The sequence below is a fragment of the Marmota marmota genome, unplaced genomic scaffold, assembly GCF_001458135.2.
Source record: "Marmota marmota marmota unplaced genomic scaffold, marMar, whole genome shotgun sequence".
In the NCBI taxonomy this organism is placed as follows: Eukaryota; Metazoa; Chordata; class Mammalia; order Rodentia; family Sciuridae; genus Marmota; species Marmota marmota.
The window spans coordinates 2,160,166-2,177,946 of NW_026000211.1; the positions used below are offsets into that span (position 1 = coordinate 2,160,166).

Here is a 17,781-nt window from a genome sequence, read left to right on the forward strand (position 1 = left end):
TTTCTATTGGTATGTGTAAAAACGTGTACATATATGGAAATTATTAAATGCCCCTTTGAGTGTCCATTATATACTAAAAATGTGGATTTGACACCCAGGTAATTCCTTTTGCATTTGATATATTTTGAGAAATATATAGATAAAATCTTCATTTATACTAACAAATCCCTTATCATGCATTTTTGTAAATATAAGAAAGTTGAATATTTCAAAAACTACTGATGTTTCAGGGAATAGCTCATTCCTTAGAACAGAGTCCTAATTGGCATAATTGTGAGTGTGAAGGTGGTCTTCTAGAGAGTCATGTCTTCACTATTTTTTATAAAAATACTGAATATTAAAAGATGACTTACTTATACTTGGAAAATCTTGGCTGGGGAACTGAGGGCAGAAATAGTCAAGTCTAATACACAGGAGTCTCAAGTGGGGTAGCATTAAGAAAGAATTTTATCTAAAGGGACATGGATTTCTTAAAAGATTAAAACTGTTTTAAATGATGGCTCTAGGATCTCAGAAGCCTCAAGATACTTCATTCTTTGCTTAAAAAAGTAAACAAAGCATTTTGAAAACCACAGCTCATGTTTTAACATAAAACAGTAAGCAAAACCCATTTGTTCTTTACTATATATAGTTTGGTTCCTCTACTGATCTTTTTTTTTTTTTTGACACTGATCTAATATTTAAGAGAAAAACTATTATGAATTAAGCTTTTATTCAAAATTAAATAAGCAAAAGCAAAAATTTTAAGAAACTTTTACAAATTACTTACATAAAAGAAAGTTAATAGGGACAGTCACAAGTTTGCAACAAATAATTACAAAAGTATCTAGGGCAGCATGAATAGAAACCATGTCACAGCATGGTGACCTAACTGTGGTATGAATAAGGCATAACTAACATTCGCACCAAGACCAGAATTAAAAACAAAACAAACTTTTAAAAGCTTAGTTCTACATTAAGCTTCTTCTCTCTCCTCAGATCCTTAATGGGTTTATACTACGTAACTTTTTAAACAAACACATCATGTCAAACTATAAATTACATAGATGGGCAGTTAATGTGAATAGCCCCCTAAAATGTACAAACTAACTGGTACTGAATTGAGTTCTCCATTTACCTTTATGTACAATTAAATGTAAACGATATTTTCACAGTTTTAAGTATTTTATGAATAGATGCACAGTACCATGTCAGGTTTGCAATTGTTCCTGAAAACTGGCTCTAGGTTCTGCATCCAATGCCTGTCGGTCACTGGGATGCAAGTTATTTACATAAATAAGAAAGAAACTGTGTCATAGTTACTGGTCAAGACAGTTCAGTAAGAGCAGTATTTCCAACAAAGAATGATACTCAGTACCATATTTTACATACTTGTGCAAATATAAGCATTAGGACAAATAAATCTGAGGCAAATTCAATTTGCAAAAACTTCTATCGCTATTGTTGTAAACTTGGGCAATAAATGACCCTCGGCAAATTCTGCTCTCTATGGCTTTTTTTTTTTTTTTCCTTTTAAAATTTTAAAGCCAGAGAAAATACACACATACTGCTCACACAGGCGCACCCATTCACACATACACACATACATACTACATACATCACAGAGTTCTTAATTCATTTTAGAATATGGTACATAGTGCAACTTCATCACAATGTAGAGGTTTAACACACATTCAGTGCGTGTTTTTCTGTGCAAGTTCTTAGTGGTCTAAATCCTAGTTGAAGGTATTCATTTGAAAATCCAAGATTCAGGAGGTTGAAGGAAAAAAAAAAGTTTCATTACATTTCTTAGACCAGCACTGGATGTGCAAAGGCAGCGGACAATCTAGCTGTTCACACAGCCAGATTAGGATTACGTTAAAGTAAGATCCAAGCAGTTAGTTATTTAGATTGGTCTCTAGAAAAATAGGTCAGTATATGCTGTATCTTTGTCAGCCGTTCTTCCAAAGACTTCATTGACAAGACTGACAACTGATATCGAGGATCTACAGGAAGAACTGCAAGAAGCCACCAACACCATGCAGGTCCATTAGGGGTTGCCTGAAATTAATAAACAGTTAATAGTATTAATAAAACAAGTATTTATGCAATAATAACTAAAAACCTACTACTGACTGAACACTTCAATATGTGTGAGGTGCCACCTCGCATTCCATTAATAATCATAATGGCAGGATACCATTTTAAGCCTAAATAAATGGGGAAACTAAAGCTTGGAAACATAATTCCATTGTCCAAGATCTCTTAGCTTCTATGATGCACAGCAAATATTTCAATCCAAATCTGGCTCCACAGCCAGCCCTCTTTCCTCTGGATGACACTGCCTTAAGGCATGGTTTCTCCAACTCAGGCTATTGATATTTGGGGCCAGATAATCCTTTGTAGTGTGAGGCTGTGCACTGTAGTACTAGCAGCATCTATGACCTCTATTCACTAAATGCCAACAGCACATCTGCAGTTATGATATCTAAAAATGCCTCCAGATAGTGTCAAATGTCCCATGGGAGAAAAACTAGTCCTAGTTAACTGTTTCCTTAAAATACATATTTAAAGCATTAAAAAGTTAATTGATATTTAAAATTTTCTTTTTATTATGGAATCTTAAAAAAGATATAAGAAAAAAAAATCTTGGCTTCCAGTTTAGTTTGAAAAAGAAACATATCTCCACAAAGAAGTCCCTCTATGTTTCAAGGGCTAACCAGTGGCTACCAAAAGAACTAGGAATTTACATAAAAGGATTCGTAAGCCTCTTACTGCACATAATTGCTTTACATTGGACCTGAAATGTGAAGTTTCAGAATGACAAAAGGAACTGCCAGAGTGTTGATCTCAGTAAGCTTCTTTTAGAACCAAGTTAGATTTCTATATTTTGTAATGCCTGTTCTCAATCCAGCCTCACCAGTAGCTCCTTCTGCTTTTCAACATCAAAAACTACATTTCCCAGAATTTCCTCCTCCATTTCACTCCAGGTTAGAGGCACTCTTGGGAGATGTGGAAATTGGAAAAGAGGTTGTTCTTCTCTGGAGACTGCTACAAAGTGAGGGCAGCAGCTTTACAGAGAATTCTTGAAAACTACCGGCTCCACTGCTGTAGAAATACTGGTAGGGCCTATAATTCCTAAGAATTATAACAGCTTCCCCACAGTTTATTCAGAAGCACCCTGCTTCACTGTTGCAGGTTATCTATGGCAACAGATTCCCTGACCTCTGATGGAAACACCCCTGACCTTTGCTCTATCAGCTCTCCCAACTATTGTATATACTTTATGTTTTATAGTAAACCCTTCATTCCTGGAATATGCAAAATGGCTGCTTCTGTTTTCCTGACTAAATCCTGGTTCATACTATTATTAACAGAAAGGACTGAAGATAAATGAGCAGGGTGGTGAAGATGATAAGAAAGCAATGATGAATTTTTATTTAAGTTTTTTTTTTTTTCCCCCAAGATTTAAAATTTACTTGTTCAGTTTTGTTTTTATTAGAGCCCATTTTGGTCACATTTAATTAGATTCAAGCAGCCAGGATAAAACAAACACATGGCAACTGATAATATGCTAGACAGAAAAGGAGTACTATTCTCAATTTGGAGGTGGCCTGATGTTGAAATTTCAAGTACAGGTGAAGGATTCAATTGGGATTCAGATAGACTTAGACCAACCCTCGAAAAAGTGAATGTGAAGCAGTATGAATCACTGTAGATTCTCCATCTTTGTATAACTGTTTACAGTCATTCCTTTATGTAATCTATCACACTTCATTCAATTCAAAATGTTTGTACCTAAAAGTTGGCATTTGATGAGTCTATAATCAGATTTCCCAGGAGAGGAACCCTTCTTATATGCCTCCTGCAGTACCTACTACACAGATCTGCACACAAGTGCCTGATACACATTAATTAGATTAAGCATACATGTAAACTCCAAGTACCTGAATAAGACCTTAAGAATAATAGCTTCATGAACAGTGAAATATTAAACAAATGGATTAAAATAGTGGGTAAGATGTTGGGAATAAAAGAAGAGGTAAGAAAGGATTTTTAACAAGTACAGAAAATTGTACAACTCTTCAGTGTCAAAGAATAAGAGTAACAGCTGATGAGCTCAAAGACACAGCTATCTTGTAGTCACAGTTTAAGGGCGGATAATGTCCCATTTTAAATTCCTTATCCCTCCTTTTGAAAATCTTCAGGTATTTACTTTCTCCTTCTCTGCCACTTCCTCCCACAGGCATTTTATCTGATAACTATTTTCAATCCTCTGCTCCTCTGCTATGTAAAACATAGTAGATACCCCTGCTTTGAAGAATGTAGTCAATTCTAAAGATGAGTGGGGGAGGGTAAAAAATGCTATTTAAAAAAAGAGAAAATGAAAAGCTATTAATTTTTGTTTATAAAAAAAGGTGAGACTTTTGGAAGCCATCATACCTGAAGGTTTTCCTCCCTCTCAGGCATTGATCCAAAGTGCTGAAGAATCTGGCTTCGAAATCTATCTCTTAAATTCTGAAACCAGCTGCAGGCTTGAGAGTATACCAAATCATGAAGCTCTCTGAGACTCTTGATCTCATCTTCATTTTCAACCTAAAAAAAATGGTCAGTAAGTTACCTGTGTCTCATCTCCCTGTGCACATCACCAAACTAACAGAAATGCAAAACAGTATCAGAAAACAAGGAGTACTTACCTTAGTGATAAGATTACCCGAATATTGGTCTTTAGCTATAATATAATATATTTCTGCCTCACATAGTGCTAAAGGGACAGACTAAAGAAAGACAGCAAAGCCTGACTTCCATCTAGCCTTGCTAAGCCCTACAGATAGTTCCCTGTCTGTAAGGTTGGGAGTAAGTTCTGGCTCAAAGGTCTACAGAAAAATAGGGGTCAGAATGCAGAACACATAGCAACAAGTAGTAACAGGAGGAGGACAAAAATACATCTTTTACCAGGAAACTGGGTCAAAACACAAAACCAAACAATAAATAGCAATAAATAACCATGTTATACAATGCCAGGAGATAAAAAATTTGAGGATAATTTATATAATGTTTGACTTCTGCTCTAACATCACAAGGCTATATCAAAGCTATCATATCTGTGGTAACTCTACAATACCTCAGTGTAACCTTGAGCTTACTGAATGACCAAACTGCATATGTAAAATAGGTGCATCAGTCTTCCAGCTTGAAGAAGAATCCAACAGAACACAGGTGGAAGATCTAGGTTAATTCACCTATCTTATAACCATTCCTTTGACACACACTTACATCCCACTTGCTACATTGCCAGCTCACCCTCTGTTTCATATATATTAACTCATCTGAACAAATTACAGGCTGACTAAGCCTTTCATACTTCAAGGATGACTAACATGAAAACAACAAAAGGACTCTGAAAAGATTTTAAAATATAAAAGGTAAGACTATAGCATACAACAGACAAAAGAACAGACTTTTTTCTTTTGAAAAATTGAAATGAAAATTAGAACTAAACTTTTAAAAGGATCTATATTTTGCATAACAGCATGAATGTATTTTTTATATTATATATATATATATATATATATTTTAGTTGTAGTTGGACAGAATACCTTTATCTTATCCATTTATTTTTTTATGTGGTGCTGAGGATTGAACTTAGGGCCTCACATGTGCTAGGCGAGTGCTCTACCACTGAGCCACAACCCCAGCCCAGCAGCACAAATGTATTAATGTCACTGAACTGTACACTTAAAAATGGCTAAAATGGTAAATTTTGCGTGCATTTTATTAAAAATTTTGAAAAAGGGGAGCAAAGACCTTATGATTGAACAATTGTGGTCTTGCAATGACTATACAAGATTTAGTCACCCGCTAACATACACAGGAATTGATATGAGTAAAAAACAAACTTGTGACCTATCAAATTATTAAAATAGATAAAAAATTATCTCCTTTAACACCCTTACAAAACTGAAGAAATGAATCATGGGCTGTGGAATAACCCCATGAGTCTTAGAAAAAGGAGCCAACCAGGAAGCATGCAGGAATTTTAAAAGCTAGATTTAGAACTCTATGTAATAATATAATAGAACTTAAACTTTCATTAGAAGTCACAAAAATAATTACTATAATAAGAAAAAAATACTTTGAAATAGAAACAAATTTGAGAAGAGTTTCCAGGATGGACAAGAAAATCACTATTTAGATGCTACTAAGGTGAGAAAAAATAAATTCCTAAGACCACACAAAAGATTCAACTTTCTAAACATGTTTTCAGTAAATCACCCTATTGTGTGTGTATATACACACATATGTTTAGCTATACACTCAAGAGATTTTCACATCAAATGCAATATATGAAGATGTAAATTTACATAAAATTAAAGTAGGGTTATTAGTCTTACATAGAGCATTACCTTCGGCAAAGTTTCCATTAACCAATGCCCAAAGTACAAAGTATACCTTCAATTCAAAATTTCAACTACCCAATATTTTTGGTCTGCTGCACAGAGCAAAGTGTCCCAATGGCATGTATATAATAAGATAAGACAGGTGATAGCAAACTAAGTTTATCACCAGAGAGGCAATATGGTACAAACATAAAGCACATAGCTTGGGAGCAAATAGTTGGCTTTGAATCATTTTGTTACATGACATACAGAAGCTTGGGTAAATTAGTTAATACCTCTGAATTGTACTTTCCTCATCTGTTATTTTATAGTTGTGAAAATTCAATGAACTAATGATTAGGAAAATGTCTAAAATCAACATTCAATAAATGTTGACTGAAATGAAAGACATAAATAGATCAATAAATAAGTGATTAATGTAAGATTTGCTTTTATAATTCCTTTGCCAAAGAAAGTAGCTTCAATTTGATACTTATAACATCACAAGTCATTTTTCCAGTACCTCAATTAACTGAAGTTAGTGAATTAGGTTCTGGAAACATCAAAAGGGCCACATTAATCCTATCCAAGAAGGTACCTCCATCATGCCCTTCCCAGATGAGGTATCACCGATACATATACTTGACAGTACTTTATCTGTGATGCCTGACAGTTTTAACACAGCATTCAACTGTATTTATTTTATCATTAAGGTGATCTTAGGCACAGGAACAATTTTAATATGTGAAGATTTTAATGTTTATCTTTCAGTCTACTAATTGTATCAACCTTTGATTACTAAACAAATTCCATAAAACAAGACAGATTAGCAACTTTTGAAAACTTAGATGGGTTGGCAGTTCAACTTAGTCAACTGCTACTGTTTAATAACTATCAAGCATATACACACATGCATGTATGTACGTATCAACACATACAATCTAGACACTGTGCTGGTGGGCAAGCATGCAAAAATGAAGAGGATGGAGGTTCTAGGCTCTCAAATTCTCCTGAATGTATAACAATTCAAACTCAAGATAAGAAAAAGGCACCTGGAGCTAATTCTCATAAGGGACAGTAATGAGGGTCTCCAACAGTAAGAACCGATTCATGTGCCCAGAAAATATCAGCCTGTATGCCTGCATCACAATCACTGGGTAGACCAGGGTGTGCTAGAAAAATAATATTTTAAATACCTTAACATCTTCCAGGTATTCAATGTCTGCAGTGCAATATCCATCTTTCATTCCTCTTTTTAGAACCCTGAACCGCTTTCCTCCAACTGTATCAACCACAGACCTTCCATCAGGTAAGAAATGTACATTTCTAATTTGTAACATACAACCATAATCTGCAAAACTGAAAGAAAAATCAGGTCAGTGTCAAAGTAAGTGTACAAGTTCTCATTCTTGTTCAAAGAAAGTTCCAGCATAAATAAAAACATTTAAGTTCACAAAAAGCATACCTATTTTGTGTGTCACTGACACACATCCCAAACTGCTTGGTTCCAGTCTGTATACTTCTTCGAATCATCAGTCTGTATCTTGGCTCAAACACATGAAGAGGACAAGGCACAGTGGGGTAGGCCATAGTGCAAACAAATATTGGAACATTCTTGGTCAAGCTGAAGGAAAAGATGTTTCATTATTACAGATCAAAACATACAATAAAACAAGTGATGTTTATAATAGCTTTAAATAAATGAAAAACAAAACCAAATCAGTTCTAAATAATATGATTTTAATTCCTGGCAAGAATAAGAACCAGCAACACCTTCATTAAACTCACACTGATGCCATATTAACTCTAAAAACCTGTTTGTGATCCTCTTATTTATAAGTTTGAATTTCAAAATACTAGGTTATCACACAGAGATAAGTACCTTTATAAATCAAAAGGGAATTTATTATAACTAATATTTTATATTAAAATATGTTTAAAATATTTGTAACAAAGGTCAGTATTAATTTCATTTATCCATAAAATATACTGTAATTACTAGATAACAATAAGATGAGCTCCCACAATAGAAAAAAGCAAGTAATTAAAACTTGTTAGGCATTAAAATATTTTCAAATGATCAAAAAACATAATTCAACTGGGCACAGTGGCATTGTCTGCCTGTAATCCCAGTGGCTTAGGAGGCTGAGGCAGGAGGAGGATCCTGAGTTCAAAGCCAGCCTCAGCAACTTAGCAAGGCCCTAAGCACTTTAGTAAAATCCTGTCTCAAAATAATACATATAAAAAAAGCTGAGGATGTGGCTCAACAGTTAAGCGCCTCTGGCTTCAATTCCCAGTACCAAAAAATAAAATAAAAATCAACTAGATAACATTTTTTCCAGATAACCCTAAAATAGTATAATATTTTTCACTACCAGATTGATAGAAAAGAAGAATAAAGGCTACACTGGGGCGGGGGGGCTAGCACCATGGGACAGTTTTAAATAGTATTAAGCATGCCAAATAAGTACTTAGCTCGGTAGATCAGAAATTTTGTTTTTGATAGGAAATGTCCATGTGCTCGGAACTAACAGGCTTTCTTTGAGAAATAATCCTGTAATTACTATACGAATGCTCACTTTAGCATTGTATAGTAGCCAAAACTTGGAAGCAAAAACAAGAGACTAGTGAAGTATGGTTTATCACTAAAATGAAATACTATGCTTTCCACTGAAAGACAACGTGTCCAACACTGACTTAGAAAAACTGTGTTGATGTGAGGAGGAGGTTAGAGAACACTATAAGTAATATGATCCCATCTTTCTTTAAAAATAACTTATCTATACAGTAAAGTCTGGGAAGACATGCCAAAATGTCACCTGTGATTCTTTTTTGGGTTACCAGATATAGTGTTTCTGCTCATTTTGTAGTCTTCTTCAAAATGACCATAAATTACTTATGTAAATATAATACTTAATAAAAATATGTTTAATTTTTTTTTAAATAGCCCCACGAGTAACAAGCAAGATTTCCTTCAGCTTCTTTCCACCACCCTCAGATCTCCGCACGCTAGGGCTTCTCCTTCCCTTGCTTTTACCACTCCTCTGACAGCAGTCAGGTTGCATCACTAAGATTTAAAAGGTCAAACTGCAGTTTTCTTAAATCTAGACTTTCAGTGCTGATCAAAAAGGTTCACAGCCCTCACATCAGAATATTTTCTATCATAAAACCACACAAAATGTCAATTCTGTGGAAAGACAAGTTACTATCAATTTCTATAAAGAAAACAATAGAAATCTTTCTTTTATTGAAGGTCAATAGCCTATTGACACTTGATGGGCACATATCGAAAAAGAAACGTCTACAAGTACAATTGATTTTGCTTTAGAAATAGAAATAGAAAATGTTCCATTTATGTTTTGAAATATGATAGAAGCAAAAAAGTTGTTAAATAAAAACAGCATATAAGATTACAATATTGTTCTTCAGGGTGTTCAGTTAAAGCAAAGTGAAAGAAGCCAGAGTTAACAAATTAAAAACCTGTGAAAGAAATTCAGAGAGACCTCAGTGACTAGTAAAAGAGGGAAAGACATTAAAGGAAAAGAAGGGGAGAAAAGTATAAGAAAGAAGTACAGGGCAATCAAAGTCAGGCCCAACCTACCCAGCTCCAATCAGTTGTTTGTGCCCTAACAGTGGTGTGTTACTATATACCAAAGGCACCTTGGGAGTTTCACCTGTCTGATCCTATCTTAGTTCTGCCCCCATTCGGTATTTTTTTCTGATAATTTGGCCTCTAAGTCATTCCTTCAAATTTCAGTCTTTGGTCCCCTTCCAAACCTCTAATTGGCTAAAAATCCCCTACTAACTTAAGTCATTTACTGTTTACCTCCTACAGGGTCATGAGACAAGAGAGCTACTGTTACCATCCATGTTACTGTTACAGGCTCCATCTCTCTAACTCCCATTCCACTGCTTGACCGTCACTCAGGAAATTCCTCTCCCACCTCAATAATACTTCAGTCCAAAGAAATGAGTCAAAAACTCCCTATTAGAACACCTAGATACTACCAAATGAACTTTTAAAATAAACTTTGTCTGCTGAGGATATGGGGAAGTTAATCACTATTTTTTAAAAATATGCCTTGGCTAGAGTGACTTAAGGACAGGATCCAGTTTACTGTGGGAAGATTTTTCATTACTATTTTCAAGGGTAATGGTTTATGATTTGATCAAGTTAATTTTTATGAGAAGAAACTTACTGTGAGAGTTCAGCAGTTTCTTCATCATATATTTTTTTTCTCTCAGACAGTTCATCAGGCAGATACTTCACTATTAATTCTTCCAACAGCTGTGTGACACAGTACCTCCTATCTGCTAGATACTAAAAGACAATATTATTTTACATTCCAGTTGTTTTCCTATGGTATAAAACATGTGAAACAGTTTAACTGATATATTAAAGCTTTTATTCCATATACAGTCGATTCTGAGTAAGTTTAATTAGGGAGGGGACATAGCAGTGGATAACGCTGCACCCTGCACGAGTAAACCTATCTGAGGCTTTCCTCAAAAGCATTCAAGGTACAAGGTTGCAACCTGAACCAAACACTGCATTTAAGAATATTTCCTGCTATAATCAAAAATCCTTCATTAGCAGTGGTCAGCCTTGCCCCTTCCATCTCCCACAATACAGTCCAGTTTCCACCTGACAGCTCATGGTACTTACTGAAACTATCATTTTGACTCAGAAATAAAATGAAGATAAGGCAGAAGAATATAATGCATTTCCCTTATTGAAGAAAAACAAAACAATTCCTCTCTTTGGTTACCGCTTTCAGAGGCAAAGACTCTGGATAATTTTTCTTTCAGGTTTTCCTATTATTGTCACGGTCACTCAGACCTTATATCAGGATACAATATTACTGTGTGATCCACCATCCCCTATACAAAATGGTACATTTATGCTACTTCTTAAACACTGAACTGCAGTCCTTGTGCATTTTTGTGTCATTTTCTATTTCAACTGATAAAAACCATCTATTTCACTCCTGATTATAAAAAGAAACTATCCTTTAAGACTGGCTCCAAATTTACCTTTTCATTATAAAGCTTTCCTTATTTTTCTGTCTCCCTAAATCCCCATATTTTACCATATACAAGAACTTACCATTCCCTGCATTGTATTATATAAATATGGATAATTGTACTCGGTAATTAAACTAAAAATTGCTTAGGGCCAAGGACCAGGTAAGACTGAGTACACAGAAAATGCCAATATAAATTTTATTAAATACACATAGCGAAGAAAAACTCTTGGGAGACAATCACAAGACAAAGAGAACCTATCATTTAATCTGTAGAGCCAGAAAAAGGGTGGGGGATAGGTATGTGTCAATATCCAATGACAAATACATTAGGAAATGTGAGACTTTGGTAAAATGGTGTAGAAGTGGTTTTCAAATTTAAGAATCAATCAGGGCTTGTTAAAATATGAATTGCTGAGCTCTACCTGAGATTCTGATTAGTGGATATGGAGTGGGGTCTGAGAATGTGTATTTCCAACAAGTTTTCAGGTGATACAGATGCTACTGGTCAGGGGAACATATTTTAAGAACCATTGGGCTATAGATTTAGAGAAGTACCCTTAAGCAGAAAATATGTACAGAGATAATTTAAGAGTTTATGATAAGATTAATCAGAATACAGACACTATAAAAGCAGTTCTTTATTATCGATTAAATTGATAAAGACGCTTGAAAATTGAATGCCCATGTAATTAAAGTTGTGGGGAAATGGCCTCTTTTACGTTACTAATAGGAATTCGAAATATGTGTAACATTTCTGTGGGCTAGATAATCTGGCAATTGGTTTTAAGAGTTTTATAAAGCTTTTGATCCAGTAAATTCACCTCCCAGGAATTTAACCTAATGAACAATCAACAATTCATACAATCATTACTTTAAAATTCTTTTCACAAAAGCATGGTATATTAAAAAAAGAAGAAGAAAACAACTTCTAAACTGAACAATAGAGAAATGCTAAATTATTTTACTGTTATACTGCTCTCAAAATTAGGTCATTAAAATATATTTAAATGTAAAAATGAACAAATTAAAATGACAAGTAGAAAAAATGTAAAACTGTGGAGAATAATGTAATATTGATGTTATTAATTATTATTCAATAATATCAATTAATATTGATATTATTAATATCTCCACTGAGATCTACTGGTTTTACAGGTCATTGGCAATGATCACAGACTCTGAGAGAGGATTATGGAAAACTACACCCACCTCTTTAAAATTCCATATATTTAGATTTTACAAACTATATCATGCAAAGTATCTTCAAAGTTGGAGAGGATACACATTTTAAAACAGTATGTTAGCTGTGTTTTCAAATAACATGTTCTATGTTTTTCTTTGAATTCCAATGGTTTTTAAGAAAAAACTGTCTCTAAATGAAATCAGTGGATCTAACAGCTAATCTGAAAAGAAGCATAATTATACTACAGAGTATCTAAAACATCTAGAAAAACAGGTTTAGAATACTTTATCTGAAAACACTGATCATATTAGTTGAAAAAGTAATGAGTAAACTTCTTAAGAATAACTTTATTTTATGTATCCTGACTTTGCAAACATTCTGTATACGGTACTGCTTTACATATCAGCTTGCATTGTGTGTAAAGCATATATCAAATGTTAACAGTATGCGTAGGCTATTATCTGTAAAGAGTCTTGTTTTCTAATATAGGAAATAACTATAATCAAAATGCTTTTATAAATTTTTTATTCATATTTGGAAGACTTTCTTTTCCTGTAAACAATCCCGTCAGTCACAGCAGACAGAATCACTTTCCCCATCATTGCTCAGCATCACAAGGCTTGCACTGTACCTTAGTTGATCATTCAAACATGATTGAGAGGGTACTGTCCTCCCCTTGGGGCAGGAGACTACACTGAGATCTACTGATTTCACAGGTCATTGGCAATGATCACAGACTCAGAGAGGACTGTGGAAAGCTACATCCACCTATTTCCTTCTAGTCTAGCATTTTCCAGAGCAGCACTATGTAGTGTGGTAGCCAGGTGCCTACTTAAATTTAAGCTAATTAAACAAAACTAAAACACAGTTCCTAAGTCACATAAGCCACAATTCAAGTACTTAACCAGTCATAAGTGGCTAGTGGCTACCATCCTGGATAGCAAAGATATACAGCATTTTTATCAGTGCAGAAGGCTCTACTGTTCTACATGTTAAGTGAGCTGGGAGAGGCTTAAAATCTGGCTTACTTACTATCAAGGGCAAAAGGCAATGCAGTATGATATCTCTAATATTGTCATCATTAAAACTGAACTTATTGGGATGGGGTTATAGCTCAATGGAAGAGCGCTTGCTTAGCATGTGTGAGGCTCTGGGTTCAATTCTCAGCACCACAAACAAATAAATAAAAATTTTTAAAATATTAAAATAAAACTGAACTTATCTATGACCAAGTAACTGACCATAATTCTTTTTGTTAAAAACAAATTTAACTACAAGGGGCTTTGTATTTTGTACCTATCTTCTTTCCTCTACTCTCTCAATTTCATTTTTCTCCTACATTAGCATATGGATAATAAAATATTTTCCTTTTTAGTCACTCAGCATAGGTAACATACCTTATTCTGGACACTACAGCCACTATTTCTATGGCTGAACAGAAATCAGATCGTGTAACCAAATTAAGACCAATAAACAGATATTAGTATATATATTTACCTCTTTTAAGCTTTCTTTGCAAAGGGGACAATATGGTGCATGATCTAAACAGCGCTCAAGACAATTCTTACAGAATGAATGTCCACAAGGGGTTGTTACTGGCTCAAAAAACAACCTGAAATCAACCAAAATACATATTAGTTTTCAAATTAAACTATCCAATTTTAAAAGCTTACACTAAATTATAGACCAATGCTAACCTCTACTTAAGAAGAAGAAGAAGAAGGAGGGCCTGATGAGCAGAAAAGGAGGGGAAGGGCAGTGATAAGCACAATTATACCTTCCTGAACTAAAGTTCTCAATCAACAAAGGCCACTTGGAGCCAAAACCTGTGCTGACTAATATGACAGCTATAGAACAGATGAGGCTAACTAAGCACTTGAAATGCTACTAGTTTAAATTGAGACATACAGTAAATATAAAATGCACACCAGATTTCAAAGACTTAGTGAAAATAAATAATTTAATTATTATTTTTGTATGGTTTTAGATTCCCAATTTATCATCAACTTAAAAATGGTTCTCTTAGTAGCATTACTATATAAAATTCATTAAAACTACATATTACTGTTGAATCCTAAATAACTATTAGGCTTAATACTAGATGCAATACTCAATGCAGAAAAACTGATTTTACTAACTTTATAATTATTTCCTAAAACATGATATTTTGCATTCCCTAGAAATATTGTCAGATTTAAAGGTACTTTAGAAATCACCTGGTATAATCTCCTCACCTCAGAGGCTAAGAATTAATATAATTGCTCAGGAATACAACTAATTACTCCCAGCTTAGTATAACCTGTTTCAGAGCTCTTGACTTCATTAATCCTTGATTTTACTACAATTTATATAAATAAGAAATATTCTTTCAAAACATTCAGTCTTAAAGAATTAAAAGTAGTCTGCACAATGGATATCCTTATCCAGCGTTACTTAAAAAGGATTTTATGATTAATAAAAACAAGTTAGAATCATAAACATAAAATGTACAATTAGAATTCTTATCCAAATCTAAAACCATGGCTATATCTAGGTTTAAATATGATATCTATAACTTTCATAGTACTTACAACTTCCTAGATTCTTCTTTTATACTTAAACTACTGGATTCTCACATGCTGGACATAATCAATGCCAATATTGACCCTACTTCTTAAACAAGGAAAACTGAAATTCAGAGATTTGGTTAATTGCCCAAAGTATAAAAGGTAAATCCAGGACTAAAAACTTGTATCTTCTGATATTTAGTCCAGAATTCTATTACTTTATATTGCCTATTATTACCATTATTTATATTTACATTAATACAAAATATTTATCTAGAAAATTTTACATACTGACCTCATGCAGAGAGAACACTCAAAATCTGAGACATCTATTAATTCTTCTGGGATGTCGCCATAATCTAATGAAAACATACAGACTTCACTAGGCGTTTCTATTCAAACAAACAACAGGGTTTTCTTCTTTAGAAAAAAGTTTAAAGGACATACTGAATAAATTATTTCATATGAGTACAGTGAAATTTTTACCTCCTTGTTTTTTAAGCTTATTTCTTCCATCTTCACTTACAACCACATCCTGTTCTAAGAGAGACAGCTTTCTTTTTAGCAGAACACCTTTTTCCTGAACAGAGAGTAAAGGTTCTGAGGATACCCTTTTTAAACAATCATCTCTGGCAGGCATATCTTTTGAATTGATAGCCTGTGCTGATTGAGCACGGTTTAAACTTCCTCTGACAGGTTCTGAAGTATCCTCTGGTAGTTCTTCAGTCTACAGAAATATAATCAACAAAGATAACCCCATTTCTTTATTATCCATTATTATTCTAGCCAAAAATCAAACTAAATGAAATTTTGGTGCCTTATAATGTTCACTTTGATGCTTACTAATAGCACCCACTTTTAATTCCAAAGCCCCTCTCAAGTAAATGATGTTTGACAGTATTAATATAAGCTGACTTATGTTATAATGAGGTTTAAAGTAGTCATGTTAATATAGTTGTTCATAAAGTACTAAAATAAATACAATGTTCTATAAAGTACTAAAATAATGTTCTACATATTCAAAGAAACTAAGTTTTCTGACATTTAAGTGACCTAAAATTGTGATCAGTAAATATTTCACATGAAAACTTTTACTATAAATGAATGACTACAGACAAAATTCTATTAAGATAATTAGACAAGTTATAAGTGCTTGAATGGGTTCAAGTGCTTGAAACCAGGAAAGCAAAGATCTTAACATTTAAAAAAAAAAAAGAGGGACTGGGGTTGTGGCTCAGTGGTAGAGCGTTTGCCTAGCATGCTTGAGGTGCTGGGTTCGATCCTCAGCACCACATAAATGTAAAATAAAGATACTGTGTCCACCTAAAACTAAAGAATAAATATTAAAAACAAAAAAACAGATGCACTATACCCATGATATTTTCTTCTTACCCCTTACCTGCTTCAGGTTAAGCTCACTGGAAGTGTGAGATTCTTCCATTACTGAAGGAAAACCTAAAGGTTTGTTTTTAATACATGGTAACGAATTCCAGGAAGATTCCTTCAAGCCTTCTTTTAAGTTTTCAGGTGATAATAAATCACATAAAATCTGTAGGAGAAATATTATAAAAATAATGAAGAATATATAATGTCTTTTTAAGAATAACACTAAATTAATCTAATATTGAAGAATGTCTAGAAAGTTTATATCAGACATTATTAATAATGAGAAAAACAGATCGGTTAATACAATAAAGTCATACAAAACTGATGTATGCCTCAATGGGTCAAATCACCTCAAAACAACAAAATAATTCAAAACTCTGAAAGGAAGACACAGAATGGCCTGAGAAGGTACCCAAAGTGAAGGATAACTTTTTTTCCCTTCCATGGTGCTGAGGATTGAACCCAGGGCCTTGTTTATGTGAGGCAACTTGAGCACTCTACCAACTGAGCTATATCCCCAGCCCAAGGGTTACTTTTTAACGTAAGGATTATAAAGAGATCACAAGGCAGAAAATATTTACCTCTAAATATTAGTGAACCTATCCTGTCAAAACAGCTCATGGTTCACACCTATGTGCATTTTCAAGTTAGACACAGTATATTGTTGAATATTTATAAGAATGAAAGAATTTGACCCTCTAACAATAAAATTTTAAAATTCCTTGTATTTATACTGAATTTATCGCTGAACAACTAACTTGTGTGGTCAGTCACTAATGCGCAGCACTTAGATGGGAGCACCAGATGGCAGCTGCCCTACACCAACTGGGAATTAAACTTGGAGATGGCTTATAACAGGGAAGGTTAAGATAGGGGAACAACTCGGCTGCAAAAATATTATAGGGATTCTGGTGGGGTTTTTTTGGTTGTCCAATAAACTGTATTTACATGTATAGTAGAGCATTTCTTAAAACCTAAATTTGGAGATTCTGTTTTTCAGCGGCCCTCTCTATCAAACTAGAATTATCCACAAATAAATATATAAAAATGTGTACAATACAAATAAAAGTGTTAGTAGATGCTCAACTAACACCCCACTTAATGATGAAACATTTAGGGGCTGGAGATGTACTTCAATGGTAGCCTAGCACATGTAGGCCACTCGGTTGGACACACAGCACCACACAAAATAAAGCAAAAAAAAAAAAACATTTAAAAAGGTGTATAGATTTTAACATCTTCCCTCATATTAAAAAAAAAAAAAAAAAAAAAAAAACAGG

General features: G+C 33.9%; 1 protein-coding gene across 4 annotated transcripts in view; it reads right to left on the minus strand.

Annotated features, from left to right (window-relative positions):
• Nucleotides 1–695: 695 nt before the first annotated feature.
• Lonrf1 (LON peptidase N-terminal domain and ring finger 1) overlaps nucleotides 696–17,781 on the minus strand; it is a 31,549-nt gene continuing 14,463 nt past the window's right edge. For 3 of the 4 annotated variants that reach the window (XM_048791792.1, XM_048791791.1, XM_048791790.1), the window contains 9 exons: nucleotides 16,515–16,664; nucleotides 15,602–15,842; nucleotides 15,411–15,507; nucleotides 14,067–14,181; nucleotides 10,559–10,680; nucleotides 7,825–7,983; nucleotides 7,556–7,718; nucleotides 4,423–4,575; nucleotides 696–2,040 (listed from right to left, as the gene is read on the minus strand). In XM_048791792.1, the coding sequence (XP_048647749.1) occupies nucleotides 1,882–2,040; nucleotides 4,423–4,575; nucleotides 7,556–7,718; nucleotides 7,825–7,983; nucleotides 10,559–10,680; nucleotides 14,067–14,181; nucleotides 15,411–15,507; nucleotides 15,602–15,842; nucleotides 16,515–16,556 (1,251 nt within the window). In that variant the 5' untranslated portion in view covers nucleotides 16,557–16,664 and the 3' untranslated portion in view covers nucleotides 696–1,881. The remainder of the gene's footprint in view (nucleotides 2,041–4,422; nucleotides 4,576–7,555; nucleotides 7,719–7,824; nucleotides 7,984–10,558; nucleotides 10,681–14,066; nucleotides 14,182–15,410; nucleotides 15,508–15,601; nucleotides 15,843–16,514; nucleotides 16,665–17,781) is intronic. The other variant, XM_015486026.2, reaches the window with a different exon arrangement.